General features: G+C 32.4%; 1 protein-coding gene across 2 annotated transcripts in view; it reads left to right on the top strand.

Moving 5' to 3' along the window:
• The window catches only part of EPHA6 (EPH receptor A6), an 836,036-nt gene that overhangs the window by 574,419 nt on the left and 246,779 nt on the right, over positions 1-14,838 (top strand). Inside the window, exons 8-9 of one of the 2 annotated variants that reach the window (XM_045557615.1) lie at positions 8,765-8,873; positions 12,742-12,812. In XM_045557615.1, the coding sequence (XP_045413571.1) occupies positions 8,765-8,873; positions 12,742-12,812 (180 nt within the window). Of the gene's footprint in view, positions 1-8,764; positions 8,874-12,741; positions 12,813-14,838 lie in introns of those variants that run through there. The other variant, XM_045557625.1, reaches the window with a different exon arrangement.

The following is a 14,838-nucleotide window of genomic DNA, read 5'->3' as shown; positions in this document are numbered from 1 at the left end:
TATTACCTCATGCAACGGAAAAGTCAAGAGGGTGGTGTGAGATTCAGACCAAATCCAGGCTCTCCAACAATGTCCCCAATAATTTTTCAGTCTAAGTTCTGTTTTCCTGTCTGTTGGCATTATCTTTAGGCAGTCTTCCTCTATATTTGTAAGAGTTTATATCTCCAGTAAAAATTGCAACTTTGAGTAAATTTACATCTGTATCCACTCTATTCCCGAACCTGAGTATTACTAATAACTTGAGAAAAACACAAGCATGCTAACTGGTGTCGGTGTAAATTTTCATAATCTATTTCTTGCCTATCTTGCCTATCTCTCCAACTTCCTCTTCTGCATTTTGGTCTATGTCTCAGACATCTTGAAGTGCATATAAACAATTCCTGAAGATGCGCTGTTTTGCAACTCCATACTATTTGTAATATTTCTTCAAACTAGAATGTCGCAATATCTACTCACCACCTTGGTGACTTGCCAGTTTCTTCTAATCATTTCATATTTAGCTTAAGAAACATTCCCCTTTATAAACCTTCATTTACTTCTTCCTGGCAAGGTTACCACTCTCCCATCTTCTCTTATGACCCTCATACATACCTGCATTTTAGCAACAGTGTTTCTAAATTACAATTAAGATTTACACATCTATCTCCCTCCCTAAAGAGAGACTTCAATGAGTGCAAGAAACCATGCTTTAGTTTTCTTAATCTCCCCAAGCTCTATTTTACAGAGTTTCACACATTATTAATATTGGATATTTTGTTGTTATTGAATGAATAATGAGTCAGTGAATGAGAATTTCCTCAAGAAATTTTCTAGAGCTTGTTCTAAATAAACTAATATGTGTTTTTAATCAAGATTACATTCTTTAGCTATTTTTTATGAAAAATAAATTCTAAATAAATCTTTGAGTTTATAAGCCTTATGAAATTTGTCATCCCTAATGGCTATGCATTTAATTACAAAGCTCTTTACCTCAAACCACAGTAACTGTTATTTTAAGAGGCTATAACCTCAGTGCATAGATATGCTTACCAAGATGCAAATTTCCATTATTAATATTATGGTACACAGTGAATAGTATTTGAAATTGAACATCACTGTATCCAGGTCAGTGATCCAGGGAATTTGTGAAATTTGTAAGGAAATCCTATCCTACATCAGACCTAAAATAATTAAAAACCTGTATGTATGAAGATACAAGTATTTGAATTGCAAAAATATGCTCTCAAAGACCTATCTCAACTGCCAGTAAGAACAGGAAAAATAGACAATTATAAATTAAATCTTTGACATTTAGAATGTTGACAATAGTTCCAGATGTTTAGATGCCTCAATTGCTTTTCTTCATTCTTTGAAATTTGTCACATGAAGCTTATCTGTGGCGAGGCATATTAACCATTCATTAATGAGCACAAGAATCTCTTATAAAAAAAAAAGACAAAGTGTTTCATCATGTTGCACTACCTGCCTCTGCTTCTGCCTCTCCATCAAGTTGTACCAAATTCACATTTTCCAATTATCCCCATGTCATTTGGCATTTTTATCTGACAAGTAAATTGAGGTCATCAAGAGGAGTGAATCTTGAAATCTTTGGTGTCTCGATGTAGCCACAGTTTGATGTACTGAATTGCATTGTTTCTGGAGAAGTGGCAGAGCAGTAGAAGAAGGCACACCTGTGAAATCACTTTCTGAAAAAAGTATACTCCCTGCTACGGGTCTCTACTTCAACAGAAATGATCCCTAAGGTTTATCTACATTAAGCTCTCTTTTATTTCTAATCTCAGAAGTATTTTTCCTCTTGGTAGATGGCAATATACATTCAATGAGCGTAAAAGAAAGACATTAAGACAACACCATTTTGATACCTCTTCCTTTAAATATTTAGTTTATTCAAAACCTAGGCAGGAATATTTAGGGGGAAAAATTGACTCATTATTTTCTATTAATTTATCTCTGAATGTACTAAATTCCAAAATTCAATGTATTATAGAAGGGAGCATTTCTGAAACTAAAACATGATGTGTTTTAAGCATTAATATTGTCACACAAATCAAATTTAAAAAGTATTTTTTAGCCAGGAACATTTTATTCTTATATCTAGAATGTGTTCTTTATCACTTCTTCATGAACACTGGACATTTATTAATACTTTTACTGTGTCAGGCATTATTCTAATCCCTCGTAATATAGAAAATTGAAAGATATTATTCTGCCCTGCCCTCAGGAAGGTAATAGTGTATTTGAGATGTGCCAAAAAACTCACAGAAAATGAGCCAATTGTGTTAGTTAAACTTTTCAGCCAGTGGTTTGTTCTTAAAAGTATTATTATTTCTATAACATTTAAATACTTTGAAATCATATATTTTTCTAATCATGGATCTACAAACTCCTGCCCTTTTAAATAAAATATCTTAGACTTATCTCAGTATTTTTAAATTGACCTTGGTGATCACATGAATATGTTGAATTATAACATAGTCTTTCGGTGCTCCTTGAATTTTGTAGGACAGATAGATCCTAAACTCCTGCCTCCTGACGAGTGCACATTTTGGAATCTTATGTCAGATTTTCAGTTTCCCCATCTCTTCTGTCAGTCCAACCAGCAGTGTGCATTTCTATTCAACTCTCTCTCTTTAGGTACCCTGTCACCACCACCTGATTTCCAATCTATTGCTACTGTACTGTTGTGTGAACTTGGAAATCAATAAATATGTCCTAAGTAAAAGTGTGAGGCCTCAAAGCTCTTTTATGGAGTAAACTATGCATTCTTAAACTCAGCCTGTGAGCATCAGTAAGCTGTCTCTTCAGAGCATCTTTTCTTTTTTTTTTTTTTTTTGCCTTGCTTGCTGTTGCTCAAGCGCATTCCACATAATTAAGGCTGCCATCTAGCTGATTTCAAATAAATGTGATAAGATGTGTACCTGAACTAAGAAAATAGCAGTGGGAATTGGAGAGGATGAGGGAGAATCTTAGAAATACTTAAAAGGTAGAAATGACAGGATTGATCACCTGGAAGGCAACGGAAAGAATTGTGTAAGGGCTGAGTCCCAGGTTTCATGCCTGGACAGCTCTCAGAATGGTGTAACCACTGAAAAGGGATGATTTTACCCTTTAGGCAATGGGTAAGATTCTGAATATTTTAAAATAGTATTTTGAAGAATAAATATCTGACCCCATAATGTGGGAGGCTTGGGAAGATACACTGGAAGTGCAACCTAGTAGATAAAGTCTATTCCTGTGGGGATGAAGTCTGACAGTAGGCTGTGCTAGTGGGAATTAACACATGCTAAAAAATTTGACTCTGGATTTGGAGTTGTAAGGAAAGGCAAAATCAAGTATGACCCCATGCCCTTAAGTTCATGTGGCTAAAATAATAACTATCATCTCCAAAGTCACAAGATTATGTTCATTTGGGAGAAACATTTTCTCAGTTTTCATTTGTATTTCATACTCATGCCTACATGAGCATGCAGTGTTGAGAGTATACAGATTAATTAATCTCCATTATGTATTGCTAGGTCTTCATAAAGTTTTCTATGTATGACTGAAGAGGAGAATTTTCCCGTATTCGTTGTCAGTATACCTTAAAATTAATTTACTGAGTATTGTAAGTCCGTTACTTTGTTGAGATTTGTGCTGCACTTAAAAAAAAATCATTTTAGTGAAATGATGACGACAATTTACTTCACTGGGCAACATTTTTGAGAAATGCTTTATTCAAAAATCATGTAACCGCTGTCTTCAATAACATTAAAAAGATATTCATAACAGAAAAGAGTTAACTTTAAAAAGCTCTTCCACAGAAAATGACACAGAATACAAATAACAGATTTACTTTGAAATGTAAATATAAACTAGAATAATCTTGATTACAGGGAGACAAAATTATATGCCTCCATAGAAGAAAATTCTTTGGTTAAAAATAGCAAAATTGCTTTTCTCTCACACTTTCTTAAAGACATGAAATCTATTTCTTAAGTATTTGGATTCCAAAAAGTTCACTTTTTTCTCTTTAGATAGAAACAACTAAAGCAAACATTACTTAATAATGTTATCCCAGCTTATGCCAAGCACTGTCTAGGTGCTTAGTCCTTCCTCAGTAACAATTTCAAAATTCTTTTTAGACAATTGCTTCTTCTTAAGGAAGTGTACTTCTTTTCAAAGCATAGAATGAAATACATCATTTTACTATACTTATCTTTTTCTAAGAATACAACTTCATTCCATTAAGCAAAGGAACAGCTAGTCACAAATAAATTTCATTTCTTACCATTGATTTCATCATGGTTCTTTTTAAGGAAAAGTTTGCTCTCTGTGGATGCTACTTATATAAATAAACTATGGATATATTTTCTCCTACAAAGTAATGAGTAATAAGCTTCTCCTAAAGATTAAAAAATGAATAGGATAATACTACAACCAAATTTTCATAATAGAGAAATTTGTATTAATAGTTATATTGTATTGTTATGGCTCCCATTTGGTAGATAATTTCATGGTTTGCTTATTTGTTTGTCTAAGTGTCCATTTAAATGAATTGAATCATTGAGGCCTCTAGCCAGGAAACATCTTTTCCTCTTCGTCCTCCTACTTCTTCCAATACATTATATTTTCCAAACTTCTTGAGTGCTGACTCACTGCCAGGGGCTGCTTATTCTTCTCCAACACCTTAAAGATTTGTTTCCATAATTCCTTTCCATAATTTCCATAACTCCTTTTTGTTTCCATAATTACTCTTATAATTTTTTGTTCAGTGTCTGTCTACCCTACTGAACTATAAATCCATGAGCATAGTAACCGTGTCTGTTTTGTTCATCATTGTATCCCCTGTGTCTACCTCAGTGTCTGGCACGTAATAGTTGTTAAATAAATACGTGTTGAATGAACTAATAAATTCTTAGTCTTAGATTTATATTTATGAGCTTAATTTCTCAACCTGGTAAAAGTTCTAGAAGTCTGAATTTTCTAGTAGCGCCTACCTTCCAGAAAGTGTTGTCTTCAGAATAATTGGATTCTTCTGGTTAAATAAGTATTGTGAATAAATTAGTGTTAGTATTCTCTTCACATACACTGTATAGAGACACTCAGGGTAAATCTTCCTCACATATCAAAGGGAAGGGCGGCAATGGGTATCACTCCTAACCTTTCTTTACGAGAATCATCCAATGCAAATGATTGTTCAGTCCATTCATTCAAAGGAATATTTAGCTATTATTACTACATCAAGCCCCGTGGGTTGGATACTGTATAATTTCCTTGAACCATTGTCACAAATTACCACAAACTAGGTGGCTTAAGACAATAGATCACAGTTCTGGAGACCAAAAGCATGCTCCCTCCAAAGGCTCTAGGAGAGACTCCTTCCTTGCCTCTTCCAACCTCTGGTGTCTCCTTATGGCTGTATAACTCCAGTCTCTGCATCTCTCTTCACATGACTTTCTCCTCTTTGTCTTCTCCTCTTCTGTCTCTTATAAGGACACTGGTCATTGGATTTGGGACCACTTGTCAATCCAGGTTGATTAAGATCCGGAACTTAATTTCTCCTGCAATTTTTTTTGAGGTTCTAGAGAGGGAGTATCACCATTTAACCTACTACAGATGCCATGATGAATAAAGTTCCTGCCCTCATGGAACTTGCAGTCTAATAGAAAAGACAGATTACAAAAAAGTAATTTTAGTAAAATATGATAGTTTTATTGGTAGGAGTAGTTTAAATGTCTATGGGAACATGTGTCTGGGAACCTAACCAAATCTAAACAACCAAATAAAAGCTTCCCAAATGATGTGATGTTCACGAAGGAGGAGTGATTAGGAATTGGCCAGAGATTAAGAGTTTGGCTCATTCAAGGAAATGGAGGAAATTGAGTGTAGTTAAGGAATGATGAGATGAATCTGAAGATATATATACAGACCCTTGTTAACAAAGTTAAGGGCATTGGAGTTTGTCCTGAGATGAAGTCAGAGCTCAGTAATGAGCCAACACTAATATGATAAAAGGCAGAAATTATTCCTATCAGGATCAAGAGCTGCAGTACAGGCCCTGAGTGTTCTTACTTTCATATGGCACATCTTGTTCTTTCCAATATTAGATTGTAGCCTTAAAGGGTAACACAGTGTCATAGTAAAATTACTATAAAATATTGTGACAAGAATATTTAATTCAAGATTCTCCTTTTACAGATATGAAATCAAAGTCAAGCAGAGTTATGATCATTCTAGGATAACCAAAAGAGCTGGGTTTAGTTGATTCTCCTGTTTTTAAAAAATGGTGGTTTAAAATACTCATAATAGCATGGGCTTGGAGATAGGTAAATCAGATTTGGATTGGCAGTTTTCATTTGTACAAGATGCATAATCTTAGGAAAGTAATATAATCACTTAAACTAGGAAAAATAATAGTACTTACCTGTCAAGACCATTGTGAAGATAAATTTGATAATGAATTTGAAGCTCTAAGCATAGTTTACTATAAAATAAATGATGACTGTTGATGAAGATGATGATGTTGATGATGATTTGATAATCATTTTAACCTCATCATCTATAGCATTTTATTTCCATTATAATAGTGTATTTCACTAAAACCTCTTATTTTCAAATTATTTGTATATTACTCTCCACAGAGGAGTGTTTAGGATTCCTAGAATAAAGGTTTAAGAAACAATTACACAGGAATATGCATTTTTAAAAGTGTCACAAATTAATATTCAGTTATACAATTAAAATTTTAATTAAAGTTCACAAATGTGTAATCAAATATGTAAGTGTGCAAAAGGGGACATATTAGTAAAACTTATTTTACTCAGTAATTATTTAAGTCAAGCAACACTTTTTCAAGCAATACTTTTCTATAACAAAGTAATCTGATTTTCAAAAGATACCCAATTACATAATCTTCTCCTGCATCTGCACTTTGAATACATAGTTTCAAATACATTACTAGATACCTAACTACTGTGAAAATATATGTTCCAGATTCAAAACTCTTGAACTATATTATATATTTTACAAATGGAAGAGTCACTAAGTAAATAATGTTTTCTTTTTAAATGCCATCTTTTTTATCTTCAAAAAGTTAATGTTGTTTTCTAGAACTTCTATTTCTTAAAATTTGTTATTTAATAATTTTCAATGAGAAAATGTGACATTTTAGAGCACAACATTAATTCCCATTATGTCAGTGCTATTTTGAAGATTAAGAAATTCATTGAAGACCTAATAAAAAAGCTTTAGTGCATTATTTATTGGATAAGATGCAACTATTTAACTTGTCTCTACACACATTATGAGCTAAAACTTAACATTGTAATAGATTGCCTGAAAATATTATGATTAAATCACAGTGGCTAAAACCTAATTCTAAAGTTTAATAAATTTCTTTTACTGAAAACTGAACATTAAGTGACTGTTGTTTATATTTACATTTACATTTCTTTAAAAGTCTCTTAAATGCTATAACTGTTTTCTTACTGACTTGACAATAGCATTTAAGGTTCAGACATTCTCTAGTAGATATGTCATTTTTATGAGAATGTGTTACTCTTGGTATAAATTTGCTCACAGTATACTACATACTTAATTTCCAGAAAAAGATCTACTTCTATGAAAGCCTTAAAGTACTCAAGTTTAATAGGTTATTGTGGTAGAGAATTATGCACTTTGCTTTTTAGTTATATACTTTGATTCAATTTGCTTTCTATAACTGATGAGATTAATAGATACTATTTATAGTAGTCAAAATTAAAACAAGTTTTATTAAAGTTAAGGAATATTAAAGGACTGATTGATTTAATATTTTACAATAATGATGATTAACTGAATGATTACTGTGAGTTATAGTATAGGAAGGAAAATGAAAAAAAGCCTGGAAGCCTGAATTCTGGTCATAGTTCTATGTGAGTTTAGGCAAGTTCTTTAATTTCTCTGTGCTTCAGTTTTATTACCTCTATTATTAAGCAATTGCCCATCCCACCCAATAAAAATTATATCTGATTAAAGTTTAGTAACACAGAAAATTGTAAGTACTATTGAATTAATTGAACTAATATATTTTAAAAGATTGCTGGGAGATTAGTAAAACATGCAGCCCATCTGGATTTCATGTACAGTTTTGTCCATGAAGAAGTAATGTGTTGTTGCCATGTATTATCTGATCTTTTCTTCAAAAAAGAAAGCTTTAAAATATAATTTTTCCAATTACTACCAAGCAAATACCTAAGCACCTACTATGTATAACCTTTGCTGTAGTAGAGGTAGGAATGTATAACATCAATGTTTGAATTAAGCTCTATGAAATATAAGGAAGGAAATTTATTCTTAAAAGAAATTATACAGTAGTCTCTCCACTTTGTGTAAACAGATATCAAAACAGTTGATAAAGCCTGGTCAATTGGTGAAAGTGTTTAAGAAGAAATAAAATGAGCCATTATATAAAACAAAATCCTTTAGGTTATTTCCTGTTTTAGCTTTGCAACACATACTCAGTCTTAAAATGTGGGGTGCTAAGAATCCATCTACCTTATTGATATTGTTATAAGGAATAGGAAAGGTTTATGTTGTGGGTTATGACCTCAATATTCCTCATTTGTTAAGCTCATTTAATTTGGGCTTGAATCTTATATGTCAAATACTGAAATAAAGGCCAAAAACGTTAGGCTTATTTGATATCTATTACTATATTTTCAAGGTTCTATTATGCTAAGTTGTAAAATAATTTTGATAGTGCAATGTCACCCAGGGAAATTTTAATATTGTATCTGTGTTTCAGCTTCTGACATGGCCGCAGAACAAGGGCAGATTCTTGTCATAGCCACTGCAGCCGTCGGGGGATTCACTCTCCTTGTCATCCTCACTCTGTTCTTCTTAATCACTGGGAGGTAACTCAACCATACCAGATTATGTACAAGATTTGTGAATAGCCACTCCTTTTATACACTATGTATTCAAATGCTTTTAAATGTAACAAAGCACACCTGCGATAGAGAGGGATCCTGGCAGATTCTGCTCCCACAGCAAACTATATATGGCAACATAACCACCATCACTGGTTCTATCAACAGGTCTCTGAATATGGAAACCTCTAAAACCTTGACAAAAGCAGTCTGAAAGCTGTGAATGATAAATTTGTACTCAGTGAGTTACCTCTGAGTTTTTCCTTTACTATAGTCAAATTATACCATGAAAGAAATTTTGCATGGAAAAAATAATTCAACATAGTGACACAACAACTTATATAAAAAATCTTTATAAACCTAGAGTTATGGAAATGTGATATTTTATCAATTAAATATTGAAAATATCTATATTAGAATTATATTGTTTTTATAAATTCAGTACTTCCCCACTTCAGAGTAATATGGATGAAAATGTAAAGTAATGATAAATTTAACACAGCAAAAGACCTAGATTTGAATCCTGACTAGCTGGTCTAACCATGTTGCCACCTTAGCTTTCTATTTTTATACACAGGTTTGGTATGACCATATATTAAAGCCTTTTATTGATTTTTAATATATTGGATGATTACTGTAAGCCAGGTACTGACAATACAGAGATGCAAATGATGATAAAATATATGAAATTATTTAAAAGAATTAGTATTATTTCTTAATTAATCCTTGATCTTTGGCCAAGACTTTTCTCAGTTATCACAGATATCTTCAGATTATTCCTACAAGGAGAAAAAAAATATTCCTTCTAGCTATGAATAGGGGCACAAAAGAATACCTCAAGAGTTTTCTTGATAATATAAAACAAATGTATAATTCAAAATACTGGTGCTGTGATTTAAACCTGCAGTAAAAATTCCATCCAAAAATACATATTTATGTTGACTACAGCTAAAGTCAAACTACCAGGAACAGAAAACCCTCATATATGATAAAAAGTAGAAATAATAAATAGCTAACTTCAGGGGCAGTAGCTGGGTAAACTATAAGCACCCTTTGTTTTATTTGTTTTAAAACTCTGCTTAGGGACCAATATTTTGTTAAAATTCATTTTAAAATTATAGGGTATTTGCATACATGAAAAATTATACAACTTTGACAGCAGACTAAAAGTTGTGGATTAATAAATTGACAAGTTGGTAGCATGTATCAAGTGTGGGTCCCTGATAAAATACAACTGGCTGTCTGTTAAGAGTGTATCAAATTTAGTTATAACAAACTTACTTTTACAGAACTTATGAATAAACAAAGAAATATGAATATCCTAACATTGTTGAGTTAACATGGTGACTTCTTTATGAAATTAAATGTAAAGGGGTCACTTTACCCCTAAATTAAATTACCCCTTAAAATTTTCATCTATATTAACAGGCATAGTAATGTTCTTCAAATTGATAATAAGTGTCTAAGGGTCTCTTGTTTCGGGAGGGTGATTAGCTAATAGAGTAATCCTGGCTACCATGCTAAGAAAACAAAAAATAGACCTGAAAGAGTGCAGGAAATAATGATAATTCCATCCTAATAAAAGTACTAGTTTAGAAACACCATGTTGCTACCGCCAGATACTGCTACCCAGCATTCTTCTATGACTTTCTCCCTTTACTCCTAGAGCTAGCCTTTGACTGCTCTTTCCATCATCACAGCTTTGATACAACCCATTTTTTATAGTTGACAGAAAAAAAATTGAAGTCTCTAAACCAATTAACCATTAGGCTGAAGACCACATGTTCAAGACTATAGTCTACAAATATCAAACTTGGCCTATAGAAACCTTAATCACTAGCAAGGGTCAACTGGTTATATTAATAAAAACAGACAAACAAAAACCTTACATTCTGGTAGTTCTAAGTTTTCTTGCTGAAAAAAGGGCAAAATTCTAATCCTATCTATGACTCCTTTGCAAGAAGAGGGATTAGATGGGGGAAAGAAGGAAGGAAGGGAGGGATAGGAGAAGGGACAGTGGAGGGGAGGAGAGGAAAGAGGAGGAGAGGAAAAGAAGAGGAGAATAAAGAGAAGAGAGAGAAGAGAGAGAGATAGAAAGAGAAAAACTTTTAGTGAGGGTTAATGGTGTAAGTCTGAAAAAGAAAAAAATAAAAGCATTTGGTTGCATATAAAGTCACAATGACAATTTGGTTAGCTTAAAAAAAATCAAATTGCCAATATTCTGTGCATTGCTACATTTTTAGCAAACCTTATTAAAAAAATAAGTAAAAGAATAAACGCTGCTGTATATTAATTGATCTCTATAACATAAATGCTGCCTGTGCATTGTGAATTTGGAGCCTCTTATATCTTGATAATACTGTAATTATCATGGAGTTGCACACAATTTAAAGACAATGGGATTTGGAGCCCAGAAAGATTATTCAATTGATAAATACAGTGAGGTCCTATAATGAGATCTTAACTCCAAAGAAACAAATTATATCATGTTAACTAGACTGTTATAATTTAGATATGATGGTTAATTTTGATTCAGAAAGTTTTTTGTTTTTCATTTTGAAAGTTCCTTTGAAGAAGTTTGTAATACTGTTTTAAATATGATTTTATTTAACAGCAGGCTCATATGTATCCCTAATTTTCAAAAACAAACAAACAAACAAACAAAAAAAACTCTGCTCATCATGGAAGTTGATTTTGATTTTAATGACATTTTATTTAATAGTGACTCAATATATTGCAAAATTGGATAAAGTTACAGTTATATGTATCTTGTAGAACATAGGTAAACCCCTTATTTTCTCATAGAGTATTTCAGTAAACAGTGATTCAAATAACATATACATGTATGGAAAAGCATTTCATTAAAATATCAGAAAATGTTGTCTTAACATGTAAATATGAAAAACTCAAAAGGAAACATTTCAATCTTTGTAGTCTAAGTTAAGTTTGGCCTAATAAACTTGAGAGATGAGCCCAAAGATCTTTATTTGGGATAATGGAAAGAGCAGAGCAGAAAATACTACCTAAAAAGAGGATTTAATGATAAACAACAACAACAACAAAACTGTACTAAATTATTTTCAGCGTTCAATTTCTATTTTAGCAATTTATATGACATCAGAAGCTGCTGTAACATTCTGTGCACTGGAGAGAACAATTTAAGTTACATGAGATAAAAAAAAAAATTTGAATTATCCCTTAAACACTTTGGTAGGGAAACTATAAGACATTTCTGAATAAATACTCAACTTGCCATGGAATGTGACGTCAAATTCACGTTGAAAGATTAGATTGTGTACTACAAATGTATTTTGTTTAATTATAGGAATTAGAAATTTTATGAACCATCAAATCATATAATGAGGAATTTATTTATGTTGAAGAACTCATGGGAACAAGGTTGTCCAGAGAAGGAACAGAATATGCCTCTATAAAATTTAGATATTAAAAAAGAAAAGTGCTAAACCATTATGCTATTTAGCACTGAAAATGGAAAATGTCTAAATTTCTGAGATTCTGACTCAAACATCTTTTTTTATTTTGACTTTTAATGCTTTTTACCAACTCTGACTCTTAGAAGTCATATAAGAAATGAAGTGATGGGTATAGCTGATTGTAAAATATTTTCTAAAATTCTTATCTTTTGGGTCAATCTACTTGACAGTATTTTATTCTTATCTGAGGCTAATTTTGAGGTGCAGCCTTCTATGGAGTATTTTCACATGCTATAAAGATATTCTTAAAAGTAATGTTTATGACAAGAACTTTGTTCATAGATGATATTTATTTTAATTGATTTAGGTTCTTATCCAACATAATTCTTAAAACAAGTTTCTGTTTACCTTTTCAAAAGATGTCAGTGGTACATAAAGGCCAAAATGAAGTCAGAAGAGAAGAGAAGAAACCAATTACAGAATGGGCATTGTAAGTAGTGCAGTGACTCCCTTTTATTATTTTATGTTGTTCCAGCACTTCAAGAGTTCATTTTAAACTTGTATCTATTGAGTTGAGAAAGAAAGAAAAAAATCTCTTTCAACCTTTCAAGCATTAAGGCCTTTCATCTGGTTTCTAGGTTTATTGGTGGAAATTGCACTTGCTTCTCTTTAAATGATAATACCTTTTTCCTAATACTCAACACAGCAGACTAAATTTGCTAAAAATATAAGTGATTATGTCTAGTTATTTACCACTAACAATGGCTCCAGAACATGAGTTTGTTTTATTTAGTGGAGCATTAGATATAGACATATTAAGGAATCTTTATTCCTTTTTGTAGGGACTGTCATTCAAACATAAATCAATTTAAAATTCATTAACACTAAAAAAGAATATCAGCTCTTTAATTCTTAGAATATGTATGAAATCCTTGGACTGACTACAAGGTTATATTCATTCGAGGGATCTTTTCCTAAGCAACCTATTCTTGCCGCTACAGTTTGTTTGATAATTGCCATCCTGTCCTCCCCAACACCCACCTCCACCTTCACCTCCAAACAGCAAACTGCTTTGTCAAGACAGTTTTTCTGTCCTGAGACACTGAATTAACAAGAAACGGATGTTCTCTAATTAGAGATCTAATAGAGATAATATGTAACAGGTATAAGGGACTTTTCAATCTATATTCACTCTCTAAGAAAGGGAAAGGATTTAAGTGAGGAAATTATAAATGTGGTGGGATGGTTTAGGGCTATTTCTAAGGCTCACGTGGTTTCTCAAAAAGTGGCCTAAGGACCATCTGCATTAGAATGTTTCCCCCTTACACCGCAGGGTTCTGACTGAGAAGGTCCAGAGTAGGGCCAAGACTTAAGCATTTTTAGCAAGCTCTCATATCTTGTACAATAATTTTGAGACTGGCACAGCTGAGAGAGCCAATACTTGGCAATGCTGTAAACAGATTGCAGGAAGCTGGATCCAGACACCTGGGCCAATGACTTATGCTGGGCAACCTTAAGATTCACAGCAGGGCATTTAGTACTGAGATGCAGAGGGAAAAGGTGCTCCTGAGGTATTTATCATCTGTTTTCCAAATAGCAGTTTAGCATAAACTAAACCAGATGGGCACAGCAAGAAGCAATGAAAATAACCCAAGACAGCTAAAGAGGCAGAAGAAAAATAAACTGATGTTTAAGAAGACAGGAATACATTAAATAAGTAACCAGATATTCAAAATTGGAATTGTTTGGTTGATTTTTTCCCATGCTACACATATTATGTTTAAAAGAAAAAAGTGATATTAACTAATCCATTTGTTCTAAAGAAATATGTACCACCTAAAATAATTGAATGACTTAATTATTAAAACTATAACTTAATAAATTATGCTGGTTGTCTGTGCCTAAAGTAATGTTATCAACATGACCACAGATCTGATTAGATAACTACTAATCATCTAGTAATAGCTATTAGATTTGAGTTTCTAGAACTCAATCAAAAATCACAAATCCTGCTAAGTTATAAATATACCATATGGAATATAAAAATTGAGGTACAGGCTATATGTTTTACTTTCTCCCAACCTAAACTGTGTGAAGTCACGGGAAGTATAGCATTTCAAAATCAGTGTCAGGTCTAGGTGTGCCTAGAAATAAGCTTTTCTGGTGCTATTTTGAGAAATGCTAATTTTCTCATGGGTGCATATGCAGCACTAAGAATATAGTAGATAAAATGTATAAATGAAGGCAATGGGCATAGAAGAACTAATGAAGGAAATTACTGCTAATAATGGGCATTTCATCACTCCTCTAAACTTAATTATCTTTCATTTGCTTTTGAGATTTTCTTGCAAAAGCATGTTCCTAAGGAGATCCAAACAACAGTTAACTCTTTGCATTATTAATATATGGCTTTCAAAATCTAAAAAGTAATAAAATTAAATATCATTTACTCTGCCACAAATTTCACATTGGCCTTTTAATCTCTACTAATTTGTATTTAGTTACAGATTCTTGTG

This window comes from Lemur catta, chromosome 1, assembly GCF_020740605.2.
Source record: "Lemur catta isolate mLemCat1 chromosome 1, mLemCat1.pri, whole genome shotgun sequence".
NCBI classification, from domain to species: domain Eukaryota; kingdom Metazoa; phylum Chordata; class Mammalia; order Primates; family Lemuridae; genus Lemur; species Lemur catta.
This window is presented reverse-complemented; position numbering and strand designations above follow the sequence as displayed.